Below are 24,990 nucleotides of genomic sequence, written 5' to 3' on the forward strand. Positions count from 1 at the left end.
TTGCATCTTAACAAACTTTAAGAGCAACATTTTTTTCCTGGCAGATACAATGAGACTCCATTCAAAATGTTGTCAATAGTTTCAGACATGATTTCCCTAAAAAAAGAAAGTAGCTGGAAGAAAAAGCGCTGAGCGGATGTTTTGGATAATATCTGGCAGAGACTGCCAAACATTTCCACGAACATTTATAAAAGAAACCACAGACGGTGAACTCTTGGTAGGCATCATATTATGGATTTTCACTCCCCAAGAATCTGATCTGTAAAAAAACGAGTGTCCATCTTATACTTTGTGTGTCATTTTGCTGCATTAATCTAACTGAGGGCAGCCATGCTGGGAGCAGAGTACTCTTGATTATGTCTAAATGAATCAGACTCATCGGTCTTCCTCACAGCCGAAATGTCAATTTGTCATAACAGGGAAAGCCCGGGTGAAACTAATAGCATTAACAATGGCTCTGTTCCAGCAATTAGTGAAGCAGAGTTTGACAAATCAGAAGTGTGCTGTGAAAAGGGTCAATTAAACTTTAGCTGCCATCCAATCTTGGGACATGCTGATCAACAGTAATTGGGCTGCTTTGCAGATACTAAATGCTGCTAACATTTTCAAATGTAATTAATGTAATTTTTAAACATCTGAGCAAGGCAAACAAAATTTTAGAATCAAAGCCCAAGGTGGGACAAGTATACCCAACAGCAACTGCAAAGAAAGAAGAAAGTAATTTGGTAATGAAGCAGTAAAACTTTAACAGTAGGTGAATTACATGATTCCCACAGGCACTGATTCTTCAAGGTGCTGGAAACATCTGCAGAGACTTGAATGTCCTCACAAAGATACACTACCATCACCGGTCTGAACCACTGATACAAGACAGAATTAATCCATACTTTGATTATGTTCATGCCAAATTATGACCCTAACATTCGAATGCTGCAGCATAATCAAGACTCATCAGGTCAGGCAACATCTGTTGCCCATACTCTCATTTGTACTCAGTGAGCATACAGCTGGCTTTGGCTGAGGTGGTAGAATGGGTTGTTTGCCAATCAAAAGGTCAGTGGATTGATCCTGAACTTCTCCACTACATGGGCAGGATACTGAACCATGATTTGGCCCCAATCCATGTAGGTGTGGTGTGTGTATAATAGCTGTATAATAACTATATGAATAAGCAGTTATAAATGTACCTAATATGTGTATGTGTTTAGAGTTTGAAAAGATTCTTAACATCTAAATTCAAAAGATAAGGAATTTCTGAATTTCAGTCATATCATGATGAGAACTGACTGCAAATCTCTAATACTGTAGTTAAATTCAGTATCAACATCAAAACAATCAATTGAGCTCATTCAGAGTATTAGATTCAGAAAGAGTAGATCATTTAAATTTCTCTAATTATGTGACTCCAAAGCTCACAGTATATTTACAGTTGGACTTGAGTCAGAACAGTGTTATTTTCATTCTGCCAGTGTCGTGTAAATGCAGTATTAAGGATGAAGCTGAAGCCAGGAGGCAGCTGGCAGCTTGACTGAACTAAAGCTCAACTAAGCCTTGTTCTTCCCATAAAAATACAACAAGCTGTACTTCTGAAACATACGAATCAACTTTAAATAACAAAACATTAAATTGCTTTAAATTAAACAGGAGATTTTTTTTTCTTCCATTACATTTTTTTTGTTACTATTTTAGTCACTTCAAGTCTTCAGTTTTTCATTTTACATATTTTACATGTTGGGGCAAACAATATATTAAGATTCTTGTAAGAACTATTAGTTAAGATTATTTAACATAGCATTGTGCAAAAACACAGGACCTGTTTGAGGCTTGGTTTTACTCTCAAATTTAGAATTTTAAATGAGAGTCGGTACAAAAGTTATGCACTTAGCTGTGATGGTCAAACTTCGGATAAAATGACTGAATATGAATTAATGTCAATAAATATCCTCACCAAAATATGTGTATGTGTGCCCCTCCCTCTACATCCGCCGCTGCAGGAGAAATTCTGGTAACATAACTGTGTTCAGCTAAAGTAATGGGAACCACTAATCTAACCATCCTCAGATTTAGCAGTGCACCAATTCATGTCCATAAAATATACCCAAAAAGTAGGAAGTAGATTGGAAAGACAGTTTTTGAAATGAGAGGAGGGACATACAAACCAAAATGCAAATATTTAGGTGTTTTTAATTATGTTTTGCCGGTTGTCTGCCTGGATTAGTTCACAAGTTATGCTTCATTACCTAAATTCTTAGAGTATAGCAGTAGTCATTTAAAATGTATTTGTGCAGGAGCGTTTCCTGGAGTCAACACACGCGAACCTGATGGGAAAAAATGACATAAATGAAAATGAGATGCAATGAAAAAAACTGTATAACAGTCTTTGGAAGCCAAATTAGCCAGTTGAGGGCTAGATTCAAACTCGCACCAAAAATTTAAGCTGTTCAAGTGTGCTCTTGGTTTTATTGAGCAGTAGATGTATAAAAAGAGGTTTACAAATGGGCACTTTCTTTTAAACAGTAGGTTTAAATGAAATTTTAGCAATCAAAACCTAGATAAAGCTTTCTATGGCAATGGAGTGTTTTTTAGGTTAAACATGACCATTGTCATAAGACTAAAGGAGCTTTAACTTTAAAAGCTCCTTAATCACTACTTTAAGAGTAGTGCCTTAAATATGGAAAAAGGAACTTTGTTATGTAGGTATCCTGTGGCCGACAGTCACACAGGAGGTTACTGTTTCAGGTGATGTTAATATGCTTTTGAACATTTTACAGAGATTCACTAGCAGTTTCCTACTGTTTCAAGTCTTTACACTTGGCTAAGCTGAGAGTCCAGGCTATAGCTCCATAAAAGAAAAAAAAGTGATGTTGCTGATTGTCTCTGGCAGGGAGTTTAAGCTTCTGTGTTTGTGTGTGTGTTTTATCAGCAGTTATGAGGGGGATGTGGAAAGAAAAAAAAAAGAAAAACAGGATGCTGCCCATCAACACAAAGCAAATAAGCGACAGCTGGCCGAGGAAGCAGGACTCACCACATGAAGGATTTTGTTCTCCGTCTCAAACACCGTACAGTCCTACGGGACGAGAGAAATTTAATGTAGCGCAAGCAGTACATCCTGTCTTGCAAACACTCACCATCTCATGCTGCACATGCTGCTACACTACCTACGTATACAGTCTAGGGCTCACATTACTGTACCCCTACCCTTGACAGATAAAAACACGCCCACACAAACAGACACACTTATCTTTTATTTATATACACACACCAGTCATACATAAGACAGACTGTAAAGGACATAAATAGCAAAGAATTGACTCTCGCTCAAGGATGCAGAGGCTGAGGCTGCTGCATCACACCCACACAGACACACCGCTCTTTGGGGATATGGCACAGCAGCTACCCTCTGCCGCACACTTCAAGTGGCGGGGAATAAGAGCTATAAGCCTTCAAAACACACACACAAACAATTCCACACACCTGCTGTACAATGGTGGTGAGCTCCAGGCAGAGCTGAATGACATTATTTCGGGTTACTGAGTAGTCTGCCACTGCTGCAAAGGGAGACCTGGGGGGAAAGATAACACAGCAGTATGTCTTATAATGTTCCTGCAGCATTAGATGATGTGCAGAGGAGATGGACAGGAGTATTGTTGCGGGGAGGGGAGGGAGACACGCCACAAACTAGACTCAAGAGACAGGAAATTGTTTTACATTGGAAAAAATATTTTGCAAAGTGGGAAACTAACAACAGTTTTTAAGATCAAAATATATGTAGTGTTATGTTTAATATGTAAAATTAAAAGTAATCAAATGACCCTTTTTAAGAATCGTAGAATCGCATACATTATATTTATTTAAACACAATTGATTACTTGGTATCAATACATTTGCCATACAATCAGAAGCTGAACAACCAAAACTGGCACACAGGTAGATTTTATGTCCCTGAAGGTTCTTTATCTTTATCTCATAGCAACCACCTACCAATGGGCTAAAATGACCTATTTTATGTACTTTTATTAATTTATATGTTTATCATTTTTATTTCATGAAAACTACATATAATTATAACGCCTTGCCTTAAAACTTGAATATCTTGATAAATTAGAACATCACCTAACAGTGGACTATAATGGAATCAATATAGTAGAGTGGAACACAAGTATTGCAGGAGACCCACAAAAATGTGCTAATTTTTATGCAGTCAACCTCATGTTAATCTTGTATTTATTTATATACACAAGATCTAATTAAAAATGTTTTTTTTTTTTTTTTTAAAAAGCTTCAAAGTAAATTGGAATACAAAGTACAATGTTTACATCTAAAATGTAGTGGGAGAAAAAGTACCCTGGGGCTGGTGCCACCCCGTGCCCCCACTCTGTACATACCTGTTAACTTTACGACAATGAAAGTAGTTATTACCTTACAAATTTGTAAGGAGAGTATGTTGTTTTTCCTTTTTGTTGTGTTTGTTTGGAGCAAATAAGGAAAAAGAAGAACAAAAAGAAGAGTTTTGTTGTGATGTGGTGGCTTCATCTTTGGTACAGGCTCACAACTGTACTCACAACTTTTCCACTTTATTGATTATTCTTCAAAGGTGAATTGATTGTTTTGTTTGTTGAATATCAGAAATGGTAAGATACACTGACCACATGTTGCCATCTGTCTCGGAGTGCTTTTCAAATCTTAATAAGCCAGTCCTCATTTCCCTGCCTCAGTCTCCATCTCTTCGTTACTGAACGAATCAAAATCAGCACCAGTCCTTTCTTCTTGTTGGCAGCCAGTAGGCTTGTATGTGTCCTGGCTTGTTAGATAGTGGTACAGCTTGAAGGCTTGCTGGTAATTAAATCCACCAGATCTAAAACCAAATCATTTTGCCAGGACAAGCAGCAGAGAAAAGTGGCAAAGTATCATATTTATGAAGCTCAAAACAGAATGTCTGTTTTTTTGGCTCAATTAACCCATTACCAATTGGCAATTGGCAATTACTGACTTTCTGCAGCACGACAAATATCAATGCTCCATCACTTTATAGCATTAAAAAAAATAAAAATCATCAAATCTATATTTAAAAAGCCAAATTGTTTATGCAACTACTATCTTGTTATGTTGTATGTAATTCACTACTACTGTCAGAAGGAAAGGGTTATGCACTGTTAAGCTGTTATAACGATGATGATATAGAGGAGCTTTGGGAGTCTAGACTTGTTTAATTTATATTTATAAAGATCAATTTTGGTGGTGCAGAGGTTTTAAGAAGTTGAAAACTGGAGCCATAAAGAGTTAATTTGTGGTTAGCTTCCTTAGAGGACTTACAAACACTGGTTTGGAAAACCATAAATGGATGTCTGGACTGAACTCTGGATAGGTGACATGGCAGAACATGTGGGGGTGGATTGTTGAAGCAGAGCTGAAGACTCCTCCACTGTCCACTGGCCTGCACATACTCTTGGCTTTTTAGATGGACATAACAAATTAGTTGCCATCTTGGTGTTTGAAACTAGACATGACGATCAAGTGGCATATCTGACCAAAACTGAGGGATGTTGCAGTTTCATAGTAAAACATGCCCTACTTTCTCATCTATTTCACTCTAGATGAAACCCTAATTTACAGAATAAATGAGTTGCAACCAGAGGAGTCACCCTCTGTTAAAGAACAATGCAGAATGAAGGCACTCCTGCATTGGTTTCACTTTGCAGAAGCTCTGTCATTTGGATGCAAACTATGCTCAAACCTCATACTTAACTACAGCCATTAACCGAAACATACCCAATAATAAAAGAAAAGTTTAAGAACAGTAAAAAAACAAAGAGTTTGTTATTTGAATATGAATATGTCTCTGCTGCGAGTATGCAATCCAAACCACTGCAGGTAGGTTTCAGGGGATTGAACAGTAATGCACTTTCTCTAAAGAAAGAGGACACAGCAGCAGTGGACAAAAGACAGAAAGTGCGTTAGTGAACCAGGTAAATAGGCCATCTTGTTCTGAGTGCACCAATTTACACACCTTATACTGACTATTTCTCATTTCAGCTCAGGTTTTAGAAATAAACAAACAAAAAAAGCACAATTTAGACATGGATGTTCTTTCTTTTTTTAATCTGGTTTCGGTCTGAAAGAAATAAATTGTGCGAGAGGAGCTATTAGGCCACTTTGGATTCATTAAGCTACTTTGCCACTGGCATTGTCAATTCCCAATGTCTCCCACATGTCTGTATGCTCGGTCATAGTTTCCACTAAAGTGTGCACACTCTGCTATCAAGTTTGTTTTTATAAAAAACTATTTTTTTTTCCTGTGAGAGACGAGCTTCTAAAGCCCCTTTTTGTGCCAACACAATGTTTATAAATGGACCTCTTGTCACACTGAAGCATAATGGACTATTCAGGTATGGAGAAGGTGTTAACGATAAGGTACATGCTGCGGCTAATGGGGTGCTAATGACGGCACACACACACACATACACACACATACATACATACACATACACACACACACAGAGACGAATCCAAGGAGCGTACAGTACTATAAATGTTAGTGCACATTGATGACATATGGGTTGCACATACAACGTAATGAAGTGAATGGAAAGATGCACACTTCCTTCATTGTTCTAAAGACCCAGATTAAAATTCGGCCACAGCCTCTAGTGTATGATTTATCTGTGGTGTGTGTGATTTGGGTCATCAGTATTGAGGCTGAGTGCTATATATATATGCAGGACCTAAGGCTATGCAGACTGTTTGCTAACCACCAGGCCCCAGTCCTCAAACAACAGTTTTTACCCCAACTAGAGTCTATGATGATGCTACAGTGTAGGGTACCTTGAGTTTACTAAAACCCCAAAGGTCCAAAAAGCAAACAAAAAAAGATAAATGAGGCAAAGCCACATGGCCCAAATATGTTTGCATTACATCCATAAATCTTTGCATGAAGACATCTCTCGTCCTTCTGAGGAATTTGCGGTAGAATTCCAATGTTTTTAAGTTTTCTTTCATGTTTGAAAATCCAGTTACAACTGTCTATACATTAATAGCTACATTGTAAACACTTGGTACTAAGGTGTAGTACAGATAAAGATAAAAATGTGCAGCCTTTATTTGTAGTCCAACCTTCCAAACTTACTATTCTTAAAGTCTAACTCCGTCATATCTCAATAGGTAGACATTTTTAAACTCAGTTTAAATAGATCTTTCTAAGGATGCTGACCTCAGAGCTAGCTGCAAATAAATGTAAGTAATCAAAAAAACACACAAAAAAGGATGATGCTTTTGACTCCAGGATGCGCCTGAGAATCATCAGTTTTGAAAATAATCCAGTTATAGTTTTCTGGATCTGGATTCACTGCAAACTAGAACTGCTAGAAGCTAATTTGGCAAACTTTCAAAAGTGAAGTAAATATAGGGTAAACTAAAATGGACATCTCTATAGCCCATAGCTTGACAGACTGAATCTAGCATTCCTCCTGTTTATATCACCCAAAGCATTTTATACTCTTATCATTTATATTTCTACAAGAGTAACTTTCTTTTCTGTCTTCATTTCATTTCAGAAAGACGTTTCCCTTATTTTCCTCTATGAATTTGAATTTGTCACTTAACCTTCAATGTTTGATTGCACCTGTCTGTTTTTTTGAAGGATGATTTTATTTAGTATGCAGGCCATCTTTGAGTGGTTTTGTTTCCTTATGCTAAACCACACTAGGGAATACTCTGGTAGGAGACTGTGACACAACCAGAATTAACCAACAGATTGAAACTGCCATCTTGTTGCCTTTGAAATTATGATTTAGAAGACAGAAGCCAGCCATTCATAATAGTTGGCCCCCTTAAAGTGAATTTGGTGTTCATGATAAGACAGCAATTAGATGGAATTAGTTTAATTCAATTTTCAATTCACTTCAATTTTATTAATAGCACCAAATAACAACAATAGTCACCTTAAGACGATTTATATTGCAACATAAAGACCCTACAATAATACAGAGAACCCCAAAAATCAGAAAACTCCTATGAGCAATCGCTTGGCAACAGTGGGAAGGAAAAACTCCCTTTTAACAGGAAGAAACCTCCAACATACACAGGCTCAGAGAGGTGCGTAGATCTGCCAAAGCTGGTTGAGGGTGAAGGGAGGAAACTGAGTGTAAACTGAAACTAAATGTGTTCGAATTGGCAGTTACATGCAGTCTGTTTCCATCTACATCCACAGAAATTCACATTTATTACTTAGGTTCCAGAGTCTAGCCAGAACGTCATAGGTTTTAACAAATATTCAAAAATTCCTCTACAATGACACTGTTTATGGATCTGTTTTTACATAGAACTATAACCAAAATACAGTCAGATGGCAACCAACCAGCTGAAACAAGTCCCCTATTCCACAGAGACGCATCACAGATGAGATGCGCTCACCGACTCAGCTGACTGAGATTGTTTGCAGTGTGTTTGCAATTAGTCTAGAAATCATATGGAAATAACTATTGAAGCCCTGTCAATCTGACTGAAAGAACTGGGCAACCAGCTGATCACTGCAACTATTGCAGAGAAATTCAATGCAACCACCAGATTTGCCTAGTCACAGTGAGGTTGCCATCCATATTTCACTGTAGTGTACGTTAACCACTAGTTTCGCCGAATGTGTATTCCCTAATTGGTTGCTGTGTCAAATATGTTGAAATGTGAAAATGATTGCAAAGAGATAATGCAAAGAGGTTTCTGGTGCTGTACCAAAAACTGTGACGCAGTGAAAGTGTGAGAAGCACAATGCAGATGAGGAGGTTTTTGGTGCAGCATCCTCTTTGAGACACAGTTCAGCCAAGGATCACCAACCGGTTGGATATCACATATTGTTTCCTTAGTGACGTGTGGATTTGCAGAGGTCACTGACCATTTCTAGGCCTGTGTGACAGAGGCATTAGCCTATGTAATGGGATGTAGTGCTTCTGGGATTTTTGCAAGTGAGTATTTTTTAAGTTAATCACTTCTACCCTTTGTGATTAATTGACTGTGAGCTTGTTGTAAGGTCACAGACCCCATCAGTAGCAAGGCGCTCCTATAGGTGACACTAATAACTCAAATAAAAGGCAATTTCTGGCCTTTCAGATATATAGTCTATATTAAATCATAAACTGAGGATCCCTCTCTGCCATACTGCTATTGTTGTGTGTGACACAATGACTGCGTACCACAGAGGTGAGCAGTGTGATTTGTCTTAAAATGCCTCTGCTTGTCCATCTACAAAGCTAATGACTGTATTTTTTTTGCTGCATGCTACATCATGCAACGTCATCATCATGTTTGTCCTCCAGAACTCAAGAGCCATAAATCTGCTAAGAAATCACAGAAATAAATGTGCTCCTTGTAACAAGACAGACCTTGCCTGACAATCCGTGTGATTTGAAATTCTCTCCTATATCATAATAAATGTATAGGATTTTTTGGTTGCACTATAAACATGACCTGCATATAGATTATTTGGCATGTATTTAACAGCTCCAACCCAGCAACACACCCCATACCTCTAAGTCTCCTTATTCACGAAACTTGGAAAAAAAATAAATAAATAAATACATTTGAAACACTCGAACTGATGCGGGTTTTTTTGTTTTTGCTTGTTTTTTTCAAATCTATCGGAAAATATTTCGCATTTAAAATGCAGTTTCCCGGGCCACGTTATTAATTCATAGGGAGGAGCTTTCAAATGTGCATTTAAAAGAAACCAAAATCGATCAAGTCAGGTAAAAATTATGCCTGGAAGGGGAAAGTAAACATATATGGAGTCTTCAGGGGCAGCAAAAAGATTGTGTGTACTCTACCCACGCTGTTATTTTATACATGAAAAGGTTGCAAAATGTCTTTTTAAGTCATTTTGGGAGAAGCTGCTGCACATTTGCAATCTGAGCGCTGAACCGCTGCTGCACTTTTCCTCCGTCCCCGAGAGGTCTAATAAGCAGCAATCAGAAGGAGATGAAAGTTCATTTTTAACACATTTTAAACCAATTTGCTTCTGTTGCGTACCTTATAAGATGAAACCATCCTGCCGTTACAAATTCAGGGCAGCTTTTAGCCTGATGTGCTCACCTTTTCCACATTGTTAGGATCCCCTAATAAATTCATTACTTTCAGTAACCAAAAAGGTCTGACTTCAGTAACAAAATAATCTTGTTCTGCTCACACATTTCTTCTCTCCTGACTGTAAAGATCAATTTTATAAGATGTTATTTCATCAAAATAAAGCTTTAGTGGGATCATATTGGTGTCATCAATTTCAAATCACTTGTGTTTCCTCACAAACCTGGAAAATGTTCTTTTGTCTTTTGTTGTATAATCTGCATGATAAAAACATCTTTAAAAAATGAGTTGTTGCACAGTATCTCACAACTGAAGAACAGAAAGCTCTGCTGAGTCTACCCCTATCTCAATGTCGCTTTGCCATTTTCAATTGCATCACTTTGCGTGGGCGACCGCGTGTGCACTTGCATAAGTGCGTGTCAGTGCGTGCCGAGGTGGGTGTGTGTCTGCTAGTGTGTGTTTTTACGAGGCCGTGGGCGTTTCTATGAGTCTGAGGCTCTATGCATTAATGTTTGTTTTGTGGCCTAGCTGGCTTGAGGACAGGTGTGGGTGCCTGGCATTTCAAGAACCGATGTCAAAGACCTTTAGTTGTGTAGCTTATGTGTGTGCTGTGCGCAGAAGATCGTGTCGAGTCATGAATAAATGAAGTGACAGACAACAGAAGAGAGTGAGGAGAGAAGCATGGTGAGAGCGAAAAATGTCTGAGATTATCCCTTTACAAAAAAAAAACAAACATATTTCACAAAAACGATGTCAACAACCAACATCTGCAGGAGGGAGCTTGTGTTTTGCAGATTGGTGCTTTCCTTGTACAAAACAGAGAAGTGAGAGAGGTTTTGTTACTACAGTCACTATTTTAGTTTTTTCCTAAACATTTCTTTTAGATTAACTGATTTTTTGGATTTGTACATAAGGTCCCAAAATAAGGACAAATGGACACCAAGTTAAGTTTTCAGTTAAGGTTACATCACATATTACAGAAACTGAAATGCACTTCTTTGTCTTTCAGATTATGATTACACAAGTAGATCTCAGTATATTATAATATCATCACTTTTAATTTGGATGCTCATGGTTCACAGCACATGAAAATCTGAACTCCAGTATGCGAAATTATTAAAAATTATTATTAAAAATACTGCTGGCAGTCAATGGTATCCTATCATCCTTCATACCATACCATAGGTATACCTATGGTATGAATTTCAAATTCCCACATTGCCTTGTTCTTGTTATTGCATGCAGAAGATTTTCAGAAAACTTGACCTCTGACCTCTAACCTTGAGGTCAAGGTTACTGAGATTCAAACTGGCCCGAGATGTTTAGTAGATAGACCTATGGTATCAATTAAAAACTCCTAGGTGACGTTCTTCTTCAGTTATCTCATTCACAAACTTGGGTTTCCATATTGCTTGCCTGCCTACCCAGCAGGATGACAACAATACCTCAATCAACCTTATGACTGAGGGATAAAAAAGGATTTTTAATACTGAAATGAAAAGCATGATCATTTACACACTCAGCACTTGGTTAGGTTTTCATGAATTTCTGTATCAGTTTAGTTTGGCATGTAGTGGGTCAGCTTTTGACAGGTGTGCTCAAAGTCCATGTTGCTTCGAAAGTGGCCTTTAAGCTAATTTGAGTGGAGTCTTTCACATCTTCCTCCTGACAGTACCCATGGATTCTGTGTGAGGTCCAAGACAGATGACTTGGCTAGCAAATCATGCACAGTGATAACATGGTCAGAAAACCATTCTGTAGTAGATTTGGCAATGTGGTAGGGTGCTAAGTCATGCTAGAAAATAAAATCAGCATCTTCATTAGGGTTGAAAGCAAATGGCTGCATTGACTTTGGACCAACCACCACCAAGACCAGCACATGACATGGGACACCAGATCGGAGACATCTGAAAGATCACACTTTGCTTAAAAAAATTCGGATTCTGAGTTTCTTGACTCTTCCATCCAACCCTAGGACATTGATTTCCCAATGAGAAGCAAAGCTTATTTTCATTTAAAAAAAAAAGGACTTTGGACCACTAAGCAGCACTCCAGTTCTTTTTCTCCATATGCCACGATGCTTCTACTATTTTCTCTGGTTCAAGACTGGCTTGAAATTAAGAATGTGAAAGCTGTAGCTTTTTTTTCCTGAAGACGTGTGCTCGTGGTAACTCTTGATGCTCTGACTAAAGTTCTTGAATCCACTTTTCTCGACAGTCCTCTTGAGGGTGCAGCTATCCCTATTGATTACACATTTGTTTCTTACCACGCTTTTCTCTTCCGGTCAACTTTCCATTACCATGCTTTGATAGGCACTCTGTGAACAGCCAGCCTTTTCGGCAATGACCTTTTATGGTCATGGAGTTTTGCAACTGGGGTCAATTACTTTAATCAGCTGCTAAAATTCGGCATGTTCGATTGTGCTTACTGGCATCGTGTCTTTTACAACAAAGTAGGCCGTTGCATTTGTGTTATCAGTGTCTCTTCACTTTTTGTCACAAGGGATGGTGCTGGACAAACTGCCTTGAACTGTAAAGTATTGCACTGTGCATATGGCACTGCTTAAGATGGTAAAAATGAGCCACGCTGCTACCCGTCTTTGTGGTAACATGTTTGCAACACCATTTGCAGTGTGTGCTACTTTGCTTCTTTGAAGGCCTTTAAAGAGGCTCTGATCCTTCTTTTCAAACAATGTCCTCATCTTTTGAGCCTTGGGCTGTGTCACTTGGTATTTCTTGTTTGACAGCAGGTTTTCATGAACATTTTTTGTTGTCATGGTTCTGGGTCTTGGACCTGGTGTTTTTGTGTTTAGTTTGGAATTTTGTTACATTTTCATTGTTTTAGGCTTTGAGAATTTTTTTTATGTTCCTAGATTCTATTTATATATTTGCTCATTAGTTATTCTCATTCCCATATTGTTTTTCCAATGTATTATGAATATCTAGTTTAGTTTAGATAGGTTTAATAGTTCCCTTAGTGTTGCCCTACTGTCCTTAGTCACATCTCTGTATTTTTTTATGTTAGTATGCTCCATGTTAAGTCTGCCATGTCCCCATGTTTGTTTACCTTTTTTCCGTGTCAATCTTGTGTGTCTTAGTCTCAATATGTTTGTGCTTCCTGTTTTATTTTGATAGTCCCTCATCCCACATGCTTTATGTTCACTTTTGCTTCCCCTGTCTCATTATGTCTAATTTGGTCCAGCTGTGTTTCCCAGCTGTCTCAATCACCCTCCTGTTGTGTCAGTCTCCCTTTGTCCTTTGTCAGCACGTTCCCAGTGTTTCCCACTTCCTTGTATCTCGTTGTATTTTTCCAAGTTTAGTTAATGTAATTTAAAGTTTTCACTTCATTTTTGTATTTAATGCTTAGTCTTTTGTTTGTGGATTATCAGCCAAAGAACCACTCGCCTTTTGTTAAGATTATTCTGTCTCCAGACATCTGCATTTGGGTCCTCCACATCGGACTCAGTCTGCTCTTCCTGCAGACCTTGACAATTTTGTCAGTCATTCATTCCTAACGTACTTGTGTGTACGGCTTCAATAGAGCAAACATTAGCACATGTGCTGCTGCTGACTGCTCCTCCTACGCTCTATGTCAACATAATCTGACATGGTTATAACTCTGTTTCCACCACATGACTGGTTTGGTGCTACTCTCATTATCAATGACCTTACTTTTCATCGGTCAAAACATGGATGGACAAGTTCTTTCGACTTTACATTTAACCCATCTTATATTTCTGTCAAGTAAAAGCTGTTACACAATAATGATCTTTATTGTTTTATTGCCCAGACCTAGATACACAGTATTTATATTCACTCAAACATGATGAGAAATATTTGAATAATCTGAGATACTAGATTCCTTTCATACAGCAACGTACAAACAGTGCAAATATTTCACATTGCATGTCATGGATGAGTTAATATTTAAGTTTAAATTTGTGAGTTAAATTACAAAATAAAATTTAAATTAACTCACGTGATATTCGGTCTTTTGAGACACAGAAGTAATGGTGGGAAAGTCATTCCCAGTATACCTTTCTAGCCTGAGGGTTATATGCATAACTGGTCCACTGTAATGTGAAACTGACATAAAAAATTTTTAAATAATTTATGAACACTCATAAATTGCTATTATTGTTTTGTTCATTTATTTATATTAACCCTACCTACAGACCCCAGAGGTACTTTTTTAATCATATGTGATTTAATTATATTGCATTTCATGTATTTTTCCAAGTTTTCATCACTCTGTAAATCACTTTGTTCCCAGCTATTTTGAATCTTGTATTTTAATCAGTGTTTTATTATGTTTTAATACAAATGCATCTGCAGAAATCTTCTGAGACCCCAGTCAGAGCACCCAATTCTGCCTACACTGTAAAAAAAATTCCATATTTAATGTTGTTATTTTAACATTTGTTTCAAAGTAATTTGATCAAATAATGTAGAACAAAAGCTGAGCAAACCCAAAATATCTAGTGACTGACCACTGAAGGCTTATTGACTTTCTTAACTTAAGTCAATACAGTATGTCATCTCATCAAAATATCACTGCAAAGCCTTCTGAGCTCTCTGGGTCCCGTTTTAATAAATGTAATAGACAAATTTATTGAGTTATGTTCATGGAGGGCCCTAATTAAAAGCATTGCACAGTATAAGTGTCTGCAGCATGTGGTGTTAATCGCCCTACATAAACACTGTTAATTTTTTCATCATGGACATATTGAACAATCCTAATTTGAACAGTCTTTATTATGACAGAAGATCGTACTCAGAACGAGTTTTCTATCTATTTTTGTGCTAATAAACAAATCCAAACCGAGACAGTAGCATCGGGGTGGTGTCTGATAACTTCAGTCTTGCAACAGGTGGTCTGGCCCGGATCTCAACATCACAGAGTCTGGGATCAGGCTCCATGATGGTGAGGATCAGACAGAAGACACTGAGACAGCCTAAACTCACAGAAGAGTCTCGGAAAAACATCACCTGCCAAGTGTACCGAGGAGAATTGGTCTTGTTGCAAAGACAAATATTGATTTGATTTAGGTTTCAAAGAGCTGCATGGCTTGGCTAAAATCTGAAGTTTGACGTAGTTCACATTTTTATCTTTCGCATGACTAGATCTGCTGTCATACAAGTGAATCATTGAATAACACAAACAGTCTGCAAGCATGGAAATCCTCAGATTTCGAGCATATACCCTATGGCACACCACAAAGGGTAAATCATAAAATCTGTTTGTACAACTAAAGCACCAACCTGCATCATCTCTCCTTTGGATAAACACACCACGTCTGTGCGCAAAGACAAATTTAGAGAGTATATTCACCTGTCCAGCCAGGCCAGCAGGCTCTTGGCAGCGGTGATGAGGTCGACCACAGAGGTCAGCAGATCATTGGGGAGGCGCCGCGAGCTCCTGCTCTCTGATTGGCTGCTCCGACGCCGTCCGGAAATGAAGTTCTGCAGGTTCTTGGCTGAGGCGCCGAGCTTGTGAGCCAGAGTCCTGACGCTCTCTGTCTCCAGCCCTGAGTTCTAGATGTAAACAAAGATATAAACACGAACAGCGAACCTTCATGAATACAAATTATTTGTCAGCAGGTTTGCCAGCTTTTATTAAGATTCTGCTGCATATTGGTCAATTTTATTGTAAAAAAATAAGCTCCATTTTGTCTTATTGTCTTCCACGATGGAGGCGACTAAAATGATGGATATGAATGACTCACAATGACTAAAATGGTTGTTGGAATTATTCAGAGAACGCAGTCTGAGTGGGTGATGATGATGATTATCGTGACATTTATCTAGTTTTCCTGAGATTTCTTTTCTTTTTTGGAATAATTGTCTGAATGAATATGTGACCAGGCTGCTGGAAGCCATTTTCATCATCTGCTCTGCCCTCATGTTAAAATCTGCTTGTAGGAACTTTAATTCAGATTTATTGACTGGAGATGTCAGAGATGTGGAGCAAACAGCACACAACGCAGTGAAGACAAAAGCACTGCACAGAGAAGGGTGACAAGTTCAGTTCAGTCGAGAGTGCTACAAAAAGACTGTTGTTTTGCGTTGCGTTAAATTCGGTTTCACAGTATGGATCTACCCTTTAATGTGCATACACGGGAAGTCAGAAGCAGGGAGCGCAGCAGGAAGAACCTCACATAGCACAGAGCAGAGATTAATGACAACACATTCAGCACAGATTCAGTCAGATACAGTGAGAAAAGGAGGAGCTAGAGTGGAGGGCGGGCTGAAAACTAAAGCAGCTAAAATAGCCACACCCATCAATTGGATGTGTAGAAGGGTATCAGTGGGTTGGCGCTGAGATGACATGGATAACTTAATGGTCTGGCTAAACAAACAGTTTGCCCAATTTACTATTTTGGTATTTGAGGAAATTATTTTTCTTCTTTTTAAGATATACTCTTCCTAAACCGGTTTCATTGTGTTTCAGGTTTCATCTTCCTTATAATCTTATATCTAAAAACAATGCTAATCATCTTAAGTTGACTTTATTTTTGCTGTCCTCATTTGAATGACTTATTTGTAACTCATTTTTTATGATTCATATATTGCCACCTTAGTTTCAGTGTTGCTTGCTTTGTACAGCTGATGTTGATGTTCTGCCAGATATTCCTTAAAAAAGGAGGTTGCTAACCCTGAATCAATTTTTCTAATAAACATAAATTCATGTTTCTCAAGCCAAAAAAGTATTCATTGCATTAATTTCGAACTCCGAATGTTCAAAATGAGGCTATTTGTTTTTACTTTGAGATAGGGACAATTAGGAAATGCCAGGGTTTAACGGAGGACACTAACACATTACTGGCAGTGGCATACATTAAAGCTGCAGCTGTAGAGACTGCTAATGAGAGCTCAGCACTACAGTGAAGCACAAAGCAGAACACACAAACTCACCAGGGCACAGAGCAAGTCGACAGCCTCCAGAATGAGCTCCTGGTGTCCGATGCGAGAGACTCCCAGCTCCTCAAGTTCGGCGTGGCTAATCCTCAGCAGCCGCTCCCCACAAACACCTCCGCGCTCAAAGACACACACATACTGTTGCAAGCAGTCGTCCAGACCTGCAATAGACAAGCACATTATCAAGGTTGCTCGCAAGAGACACATTCACATTTGTTCCAAAACCTACTACTGGGATCACAACCTTCACCTTCAGCCTCTGGATTCCAATCAGTTTAAGTGGTCAAAAAGGGACCCAAACAAGAAGAAGTGCTAAAGTTTTTAAACACCTGGGACTCTCCAGGAGCTTTTAGAACTGAAGATAAGAGCACCTTTCAGATAAGAGGTCTTCTTGAAGAATCTAAAAAGAAGTACAGGTGCCTTCAACACAAGCGCTTCAGACAACTTAAGACCTACTTTTATGGGTTCGAATAGCTTCCTAATTATTGGCATGAATTTAGCTGTAATACATTTTAGAGTGATGGGATAAAAATAATGCAAACACATTTATATACACCTATTCTTCATAACTGAATTAATATTACATGTAAAATTAAATGTGCACGTTTTTAACCCCCATCTAGAGAGTTTTGGCTTGAATCACAATTTCAGAGATAATGGATACAGAGATGTCTGCCTTCTCTTAAAAATAATGGAGTCAAAAAAGCACTTTGTCAAAGTGCCAAGAAAAAATAAATCAATTAAAAGATGATATTTGAAAAATGTCACTTTTATTCTAAAGAAATTAATAAATAATTTTAAAAAAATATTCACTTTGATGTGACAAGATTCACAGGAACTTTTATCCTTCTGCCAAATCACACGCATCAGAAGAAAGCGTGCCTCTCCCTGAGCTTGTCAGATGGCAGGATGGCTTCCCCCTCTCAGCTGTAATGCTAGCTAGCTGCATACTCCTGATATACTTAGAGGAGGGCTACCTGCACCAACAGTTTAAATATCTGTTTAATTGTGGGTGTGAACTGTCCCTTTAAGTCAGTTCTGTATGTTTTTAAATGATAAAATGTATTTGGTCAACATAAAAATGTATTCCGCTTTTTACTTCATACTATATTTCATAATCTTTAATCTATTTTAGTAGCTTCATTTAGTTTCCATTCTTTACAATAGCATTTTAAACATGTATCTTACTATATTTCATTTAATCTCTGTGTGTGTGGCCATGAACTCATCGTACACAAGCAGGAGCTGAAAAAACAAACTTGACATCCCATATTGTGATACCATATGATGCCTAGCAACCACGTACCATCACTTAAATTGACCCATTAGTAGGTTTTATGCACAATAAAATGATAATATATATATATTATAATTTATGCAGTTTTATAGTATGAATGACATTTCATTTGTATCAACAAAACTTCAATTATGCATGATATCTCATGATTTTATCTTGTTGCCTAGTGACCAAACAATAGTGCCCTTATCATATACCGCGTATGGGTATCATATACCCATACGCGGTATATGATAAGGGCTTTTATTATGAAAGGAAGGGACAAAGGGTGGTCGCACATGCGTCAGCATTCTGTAATTACCAGGCAGGGGTAGCATTGTGTTGTTAGTATTTAGCTCATCACCTTACAAAGTAATTGTAGGTTTTGCACCAAACACCTAAATGTGTCAGAGCAAATGTCACATTTATTTTATTTTTAAATAAAAAATAAAATGCTGTAATGTGCAGAATTATTTGGCATTATCGTTACAGAAAATGAAGTCACATCCTGTCTTTATTTATTATTATTTCTTCCTCTCTATTGTCATACTGTGACTTTTCTGCTCACTCATTTCTACTGCTGGATACTGTCAGTAACCATAACTATAAAGAGCCTATAGATATATATAGTGATATGATTAAAGGCTATATTTATGGGAATTATGGGAGTACACAGAAGGTAGTTTGAAATTATTGGCTGTAGACTCTCAGGAAACTCTCATCCCAACGCTACCATCACTCTTCATGGCCTGCCGACAGCTCAGACACTCTTCAACACGTTTATTCCCCGATCAATAACCGCACACGTTCCCACTTAAAATTATAGGTTTTGGGCTGCACTCCAGAAGCCCTAAACAGCTTTCTTTGCCACACTATCAACGGTGGTTTCCTTCTTTAAAGTCTGTCAGTAGGGAGCACAGATTTCTTTTAGTCTGCACAGAAAAATGCAATGCCAGTTTTTCTACTGCTGCTTGTTCCATTTTGTTTGATATAACACAACAGCTGCTGTGTCATGTTTTTGAGACGTTTTAGCTTGTTCGCAGTTTTGTACATTTTGCCTGTTTTAAAACAAGTGCAGCAAAAGGTAAAGTAGGAAACAGAGCTTGGTTTAAGAGAGACAGGAGAGCCACAAAAGGCATTTTGGGACTCGGTTTGTGTATGTGTTAGTTTCAAAGCTGTTTTACTAAGAAATGAAAGGGAATGGAGAGGGAAATGAAAGAAAGAATGAAACTGTCTATTTGCCTCTCCACCTCAGTGCTAACAGGATATATGGAGGTGATTTTCTACTCTGAAATCTCTTAGATTCAGTGAGTTCTTTTCCACAAGTGAAAGGCCTGTTTTACATCTTCCTGAATCATTTCAAATGCAGTGGGGCAGCACGGCGGTGCAGTTTTTAGTTTCTGAGTTTGAAGCTCCTGCTTAGTTGGGTCCTTTTGGTGTGGAGCTACAGCCTATGTCGGTCTCCTCTGGGTTTCTTCCCACAGTCTGAATGCATGTTTGTTAGGTTAATTGATGGTTCTAACTTGGCAATGGTTCTAGATGTGAGAACTGGAGACTTGTCTAAGGAATATCCCACCTTTCACCCTGTGTACCTGGGATAGAGTCCAGCATCCCCCTGTGATCCTAAGTTGGATAAGATGTTACAAAAAAATGATAAATTGTTGGATGTAAAGGCTTAATTTTTAACTGCAATGCAGTTCCAGACATTCAGTGTTTGGCATTATTTTCTATACAGTCTTAAATGTATCTGCTGTGAACATTAAAGCTAGATTATAATAGAATTTGTCAAAGATATCTTTACATACATCATCTACAAGTTAGAGCTGCAATATAATTCTGTGGAAAATGAAACCTTGGCTATATACTAGAACATCAGTAGTGCCTTGGTAACTGTGGTTTTTTTGCCCTAACAGTTTTCTTTCTCTGAGTTTCACTTTGGCAGCTGTGACCCTTGATATTCAGGTTTTACAAAAATGAGGTGATTGTTAGCTGCAGGTCAATGAAAGAGTTGCTCTCAGAAGATTGGTGTGCATATTTGGCTTAGCACAGATTTTTACACCAGACACAACCCTCCCATTTATCCAGGCTCATAACCAACAGGGGTTGCATGCTAGCGTGTGAACCAGTGACCTTTCGCTTATGAGGTGAATGTTAGCAAAACACAACCCCAACCTCATGAATGGGGGTCACCAGCTAGTGTACTCTCACTGCTAGTGCAGTCTCAAATTGGAGGGTTGCATGAGGAAGGATGTCTGGTGTAAAGTCAAACAATTCGATTATTAACTTCACAGGAAAATTGTAATTACGTGAACAAGAAAAGTAACAACAGTCACGAGGTGGGAAAACTCAAAAATCGATGAATCACGTTACCTTGATATTTTGAGCGTTCTAAGCAGTAAAAATAGCAGGTTGGCTGCATGTATACTTTTCATGCAGCCTTTCCTCTGTTCATACAAACTGCATTTGTAGTCATGACAAATGACAGAAAGTAATCTAACAAGTATTTCATTTAAAGCACAGCGAAGCCTTTAATTAAGACTTTATACCTCTGATAACTCGCAGGTTTTAAACGTCTGCAATACTTTTCTTCCAAGACTGAAATGAAATTGAAACCGGTGAATGTCTGAGACTAGAGATGCTGCATATCTACTTTGATAATCTTCTATGCTTTTCTCTATTCTCAGTCATAAACAGTTACAGTGCTAGATGCTAATGCTAAACATAGAAAAGTGTGAAATACTGATGTATTACTGATGTACTAAGCAATCCGTGTAAAGATGTAAGATCCTCCCACAGATTTTTTCTAAGCTTGGCTCTGACTGATGTCAGTGAGAGTTGATATCCTTAATATGGTAAATGGCCTGCATTTGTATAGCGCTTTTTCTAGTCCCTAAGGACCCCAAAGCGCTTCACACTACATTCAGTCATTCACCCATTCACACACACATTGACGCACTGGTGATGGCAAGCTACATTGTAGCCACAGCTGCCCTGGGGCGCACTGACAGAGGCGAGGCTGCCGGACACTGGCGCCACCAGGCCCTCTGACCACCACCAGTAGGCAAACAGGGTTAGTATCTTGCCCAAGGATATTTGGCATGCAGCCAGGAGGCAGCCTGGGATCGAACCACCGACTTTCTAATTAGTGGCTGACCTGCTCTGCCACCTGAGCTACAGCCACCCCAACTTAATATGGTCATCTCAGGAACGCAGTCTAACTGTGAGCACAACAGCCTCACTCATCTGCTGTTCGGTGGGGCGTACTACAAAGCAAGTTCAGCACAGCTGGGCTTTCTTTGCAATAGCTGGCTTGACAAAACAAAAAACCCAGTCAGATAACAAATTACACAATGGTAGTTATCAACTCTGTCTATGTCATATACACACATAATGATTATGTATGTATGTATGTATGTATGTATATAAATAACAGAAAAAGGCAACGCAGTGAGAAGGCGACGCTGCAGAAAATCATTATTTTACTGCTTGGTGCTGCCATGACAGCTGCACATTAGCGCTCTGAAACTTGATACATGAGGTCTGACACTGTCTTACAAATAGACTGATCAGTTTTTTAATGTGTGCTCAGTAGAAAAAAAAAGACTCAGCAGGAGATTAGAAGCAAGCATAAAAACATATTTTTGCATTTTCAGCATCAACCACCAAGTGCATGCAAATTACTGTGACTGTGGTGCTCTTTGCTCTGCTGTAACTGCAGCTGTGCTTCCTTCAGTGGCATTGATAACCAGTGTTGGTCAAGTTACTTGAAAAAAGTAATCAGTAACTAATTACTGATTACTTCCCCAAAAAGTAATCCCGTTACTTTACTGATTACTTATTTTCAAAAGTAATTAATTACTTAGTTACTTTTTAAAAACACGATTTACAACCTGAATAGGTGATAAATAGATCTTTCAGCCCAATTCTACTTTTTCTGCATAATCCATCATACAAAATGTAATCAAATGGAAAAGTCTCTTTTTAAAACTTGTTTTATTAGTTTTAATCTTTTAACTTTATGCATCAAGCAAAAATTTAATTATATGCAACATTCTCTGACTGGAAGAAATTTGTTTAACATTTAAACCTATTTTCTGCACATTCCAGCACATAAAATAAAATATTTTTTGTGTTTACACTCACTCTTTCAAATAGATGCAAGTAAAACACAGCAGAAAATAAATAAAAGTCAAAGACTAGCGGTCCTGTTGCTCTATTTTCACCTGTAAAGCAGGAGTGGGGTAGGCGGAGGTTTACCCTGGTGCAGGTGTGCCGCAGCGGTCAGTTGGAAGAATCCGCGAGTTTCTCTGTGAATTTCCCATTACGTGTAGCGCACTCGGTGCTTGCTTGGAAGTTTAGGGGGTTTTTTCGCTGTAAAAAGAAGTTTTCTTCCCACGCACAACGGACGCTAATGTTTTTGTCACTTTTTATGGAATCAAACTCAAAGTAAGGTCAGTACTTCCACGCTTTAAACGCTGCACGCTCATACTCTCTCTGCACTCAATATATTATCCATTTTTGATCTGCACACAGCTGTTGTCACGAATGTCGCATTCGCTTACGTCATTGTCATAAGACACTCTCGCAAGACAAAGAAAAAAAAAATCACGGTTTTAGTAACGCAGTGTTCCTACGGGAAAGTAACGGTGATCTAATTACCGTTTTTGCAATAGTAATCCCTTACTTTACTCGTTACTTGCAAAAAGTAATCGGATTACAGTAACGCGTTACTTCGTGACACTGATGACTCTGGCTTCAAGCTCAACATACCTCAGTAGACCATTTATTTTGCCTGAGGTGATCACAAAAACACTGTTGCAAATTCAGCCTTCAGAAATCAGCGATCTGTGAATGGTTGGTCCCATTAACCACATCTGAAACCTGTTTAAAGCAATTTTTTTTCACTTTCAGTTTGCATAAATCTTCTCAAATGAATAACTTGAAATGATTCACGTAAACATCACACTTTTTCAAAAGCCGTAAGGAGTTTGCATCTGTTGTCCCAACGCTTTGTGCAGCTGCTCATTTCCCCAGATATCTGATTTGAAGAGGCACTGAGAATCTTAGAGGGTTGATATTATAATCTGGATAGGACCCACTTTTGTTTTCTAAGCATGCATGCGAAAAGCACACACCTGTTTGCAAAACAACTGCAAATAAAAAGGAGGAAGTTTTACTACTGTCTCAGAAACAAAGTTTTCTCATGTCACCACTATTTATGGGTTCATGTCCAGCTCAGAGTCTCTAAAGGACCTTAAAAAAACAAGAGTCGAGAACAGAAGAAGTAATGGACGAGCAATTAGGCAGCAAACCAGGTAAGACTTTACTCTCTGCTGGATTGTGTAAGGTCTGTGCTGTACGTGTGGGCAGGTCTCTCTAGATCTGCTAGTGTGTGAGCGTTTTAGTGGGTGGGTGCGTGCTGTCTTTGAGTGCGTGTGCGTGCGTGTGTGTGTTTGTCTGGCCAGAGTGTGTTTGCTGAGTCAAAGGAAAGCAGATCAAGACAGAGCAGTTCAGCTGCAGCCCCTGGCTCCCAAAACAATGAATGTATCCAGCTTCTAACCCCTTAACAAACAGCCAGCTGGAAAGCACACACACATACACACACCTCTGAGGAATGAGCATTGATTTCCCCTTGCTTCAAGTCACCGCTTTATAATACACTCATCTATCATAACCACACTAACAAAGATGGGGAAACGAAGCAGGATGGGAAGCGAGCAGAGGAAGAGAAGGATTGGGAGAAAAAAGGGCAAACAGGAAAAAAAAAAAAAAAAAAAACCCACACAAGCCAGCTGCTAAATTGCATGCAAACTATTTCCCACACACAAATTCCTTCTCTCATCAGCAACCAGCAAAACAGCATTTGTCGCTCTCTACACCCTCCTCCTTAGCCGCTAAATCTAAATGAAGCTTTCAGTCCCAGAATGCCATACATCGGGTCAGATGAAAAAAGTGAAAGCTTGAAACCCATCATCATTGGAAAAAAAAGAAAAAGTCACTAAGTTTTATCACTAAAAATGTAAATATATCCTGGCTTTGTGGCTTTAAAATGAACAACGAGCAATTGGTTTTGAAGATAAGAAATCATTCTTTTCACTACTATCTCATTTTGGAAGGAAACTCCACAAATTGATTCCACTATCTGGACCTCCAAACACTTCAAGTCGATGAGCGATATCTCGGCTCACAGCCTCCACTGACAAGCATGAAAGCACTCGATAAGAAGACATCAAACTGCTCAGATGTGATTTGTGTTGCGTGTTTGGCTCAGGTAACCTGAGGTACACATACAGTGGCTTGCAAAAGTATTCGGCCCCCTTGAACTTTTCCACATACAAATAAATAACTGTGGGGTGTGCGTAATTATTCAGCCCCCTGAGTCAATACTTTATAGCTGCCAGTCTTTTAGGGTATGTCTCTACCAGCTTTGCACATCTAGAGACTGAAATCCTTAACCATTCTGCCCATTCTTCTTTGCAAAACAGCTCCAGCTCAGTCAGATTAGATGGACAGCGTTTGTGAACAGCAGTTTTCAGATCTTGCCACAGATTCTCGAATTGGATTTAGATCTGGACTTTGACTGGGCCATTCTAACACATGGATATGTTTTGTTTTAAACCATTCCATTGTTGCCCTGGCTTTATGTTTAGGGTCGTTGTCCTGCTGGAAGGTGAACCTCCGCCCCAGTCTCAAGTCTTTTGCAGACTCCAAGAGGTTTTCTTCCTTTTT

At 38.6% G+C, this 24,990-nt stretch overlaps 1 protein-coding gene across 3 annotated transcripts in view; it reads right to left on the reverse strand.

The window, feature by feature from the left end:
• Positions 1–24,990, reverse strand: part of cnksr2a (connector enhancer of kinase suppressor of Ras 2a) — a 99,841-nt gene that overhangs the window by 47,150 nt on the left and 27,701 nt on the right. For all 3 annotated transcript variants that reach the window (XM_005932159.2, XM_014336754.2, XM_042224894.1), the window contains exons 2-5: positions 16,983–17,146; positions 15,400–15,602; positions 3,475–3,562; positions 3,026–3,067 (exon numbers count right to left, since the gene is read on the reverse strand). In XM_005932159.2, coding sequence (XP_005932221.1) covers positions 3,026–3,067; positions 3,475–3,562; positions 15,400–15,602; positions 16,983–17,146 — 497 coding nt within the window. The remainder of the gene's footprint in view (positions 1–3,025; positions 3,068–3,474; positions 3,563–15,399; positions 15,603–16,982; positions 17,147–24,990) is intronic.

The sequence above is a fragment of the Haplochromis burtoni genome, unplaced genomic scaffold, assembly GCF_018398535.1.
Source record: "Haplochromis burtoni strain Fernald_Lab_line unplaced genomic scaffold, NCSU_Asbu1 Contig_155, whole genome shotgun sequence".
Lineage (NCBI taxonomy): Eukaryota > Metazoa > Chordata > Actinopteri > Cichliformes > Cichlidae > Haplochromis > Haplochromis burtoni.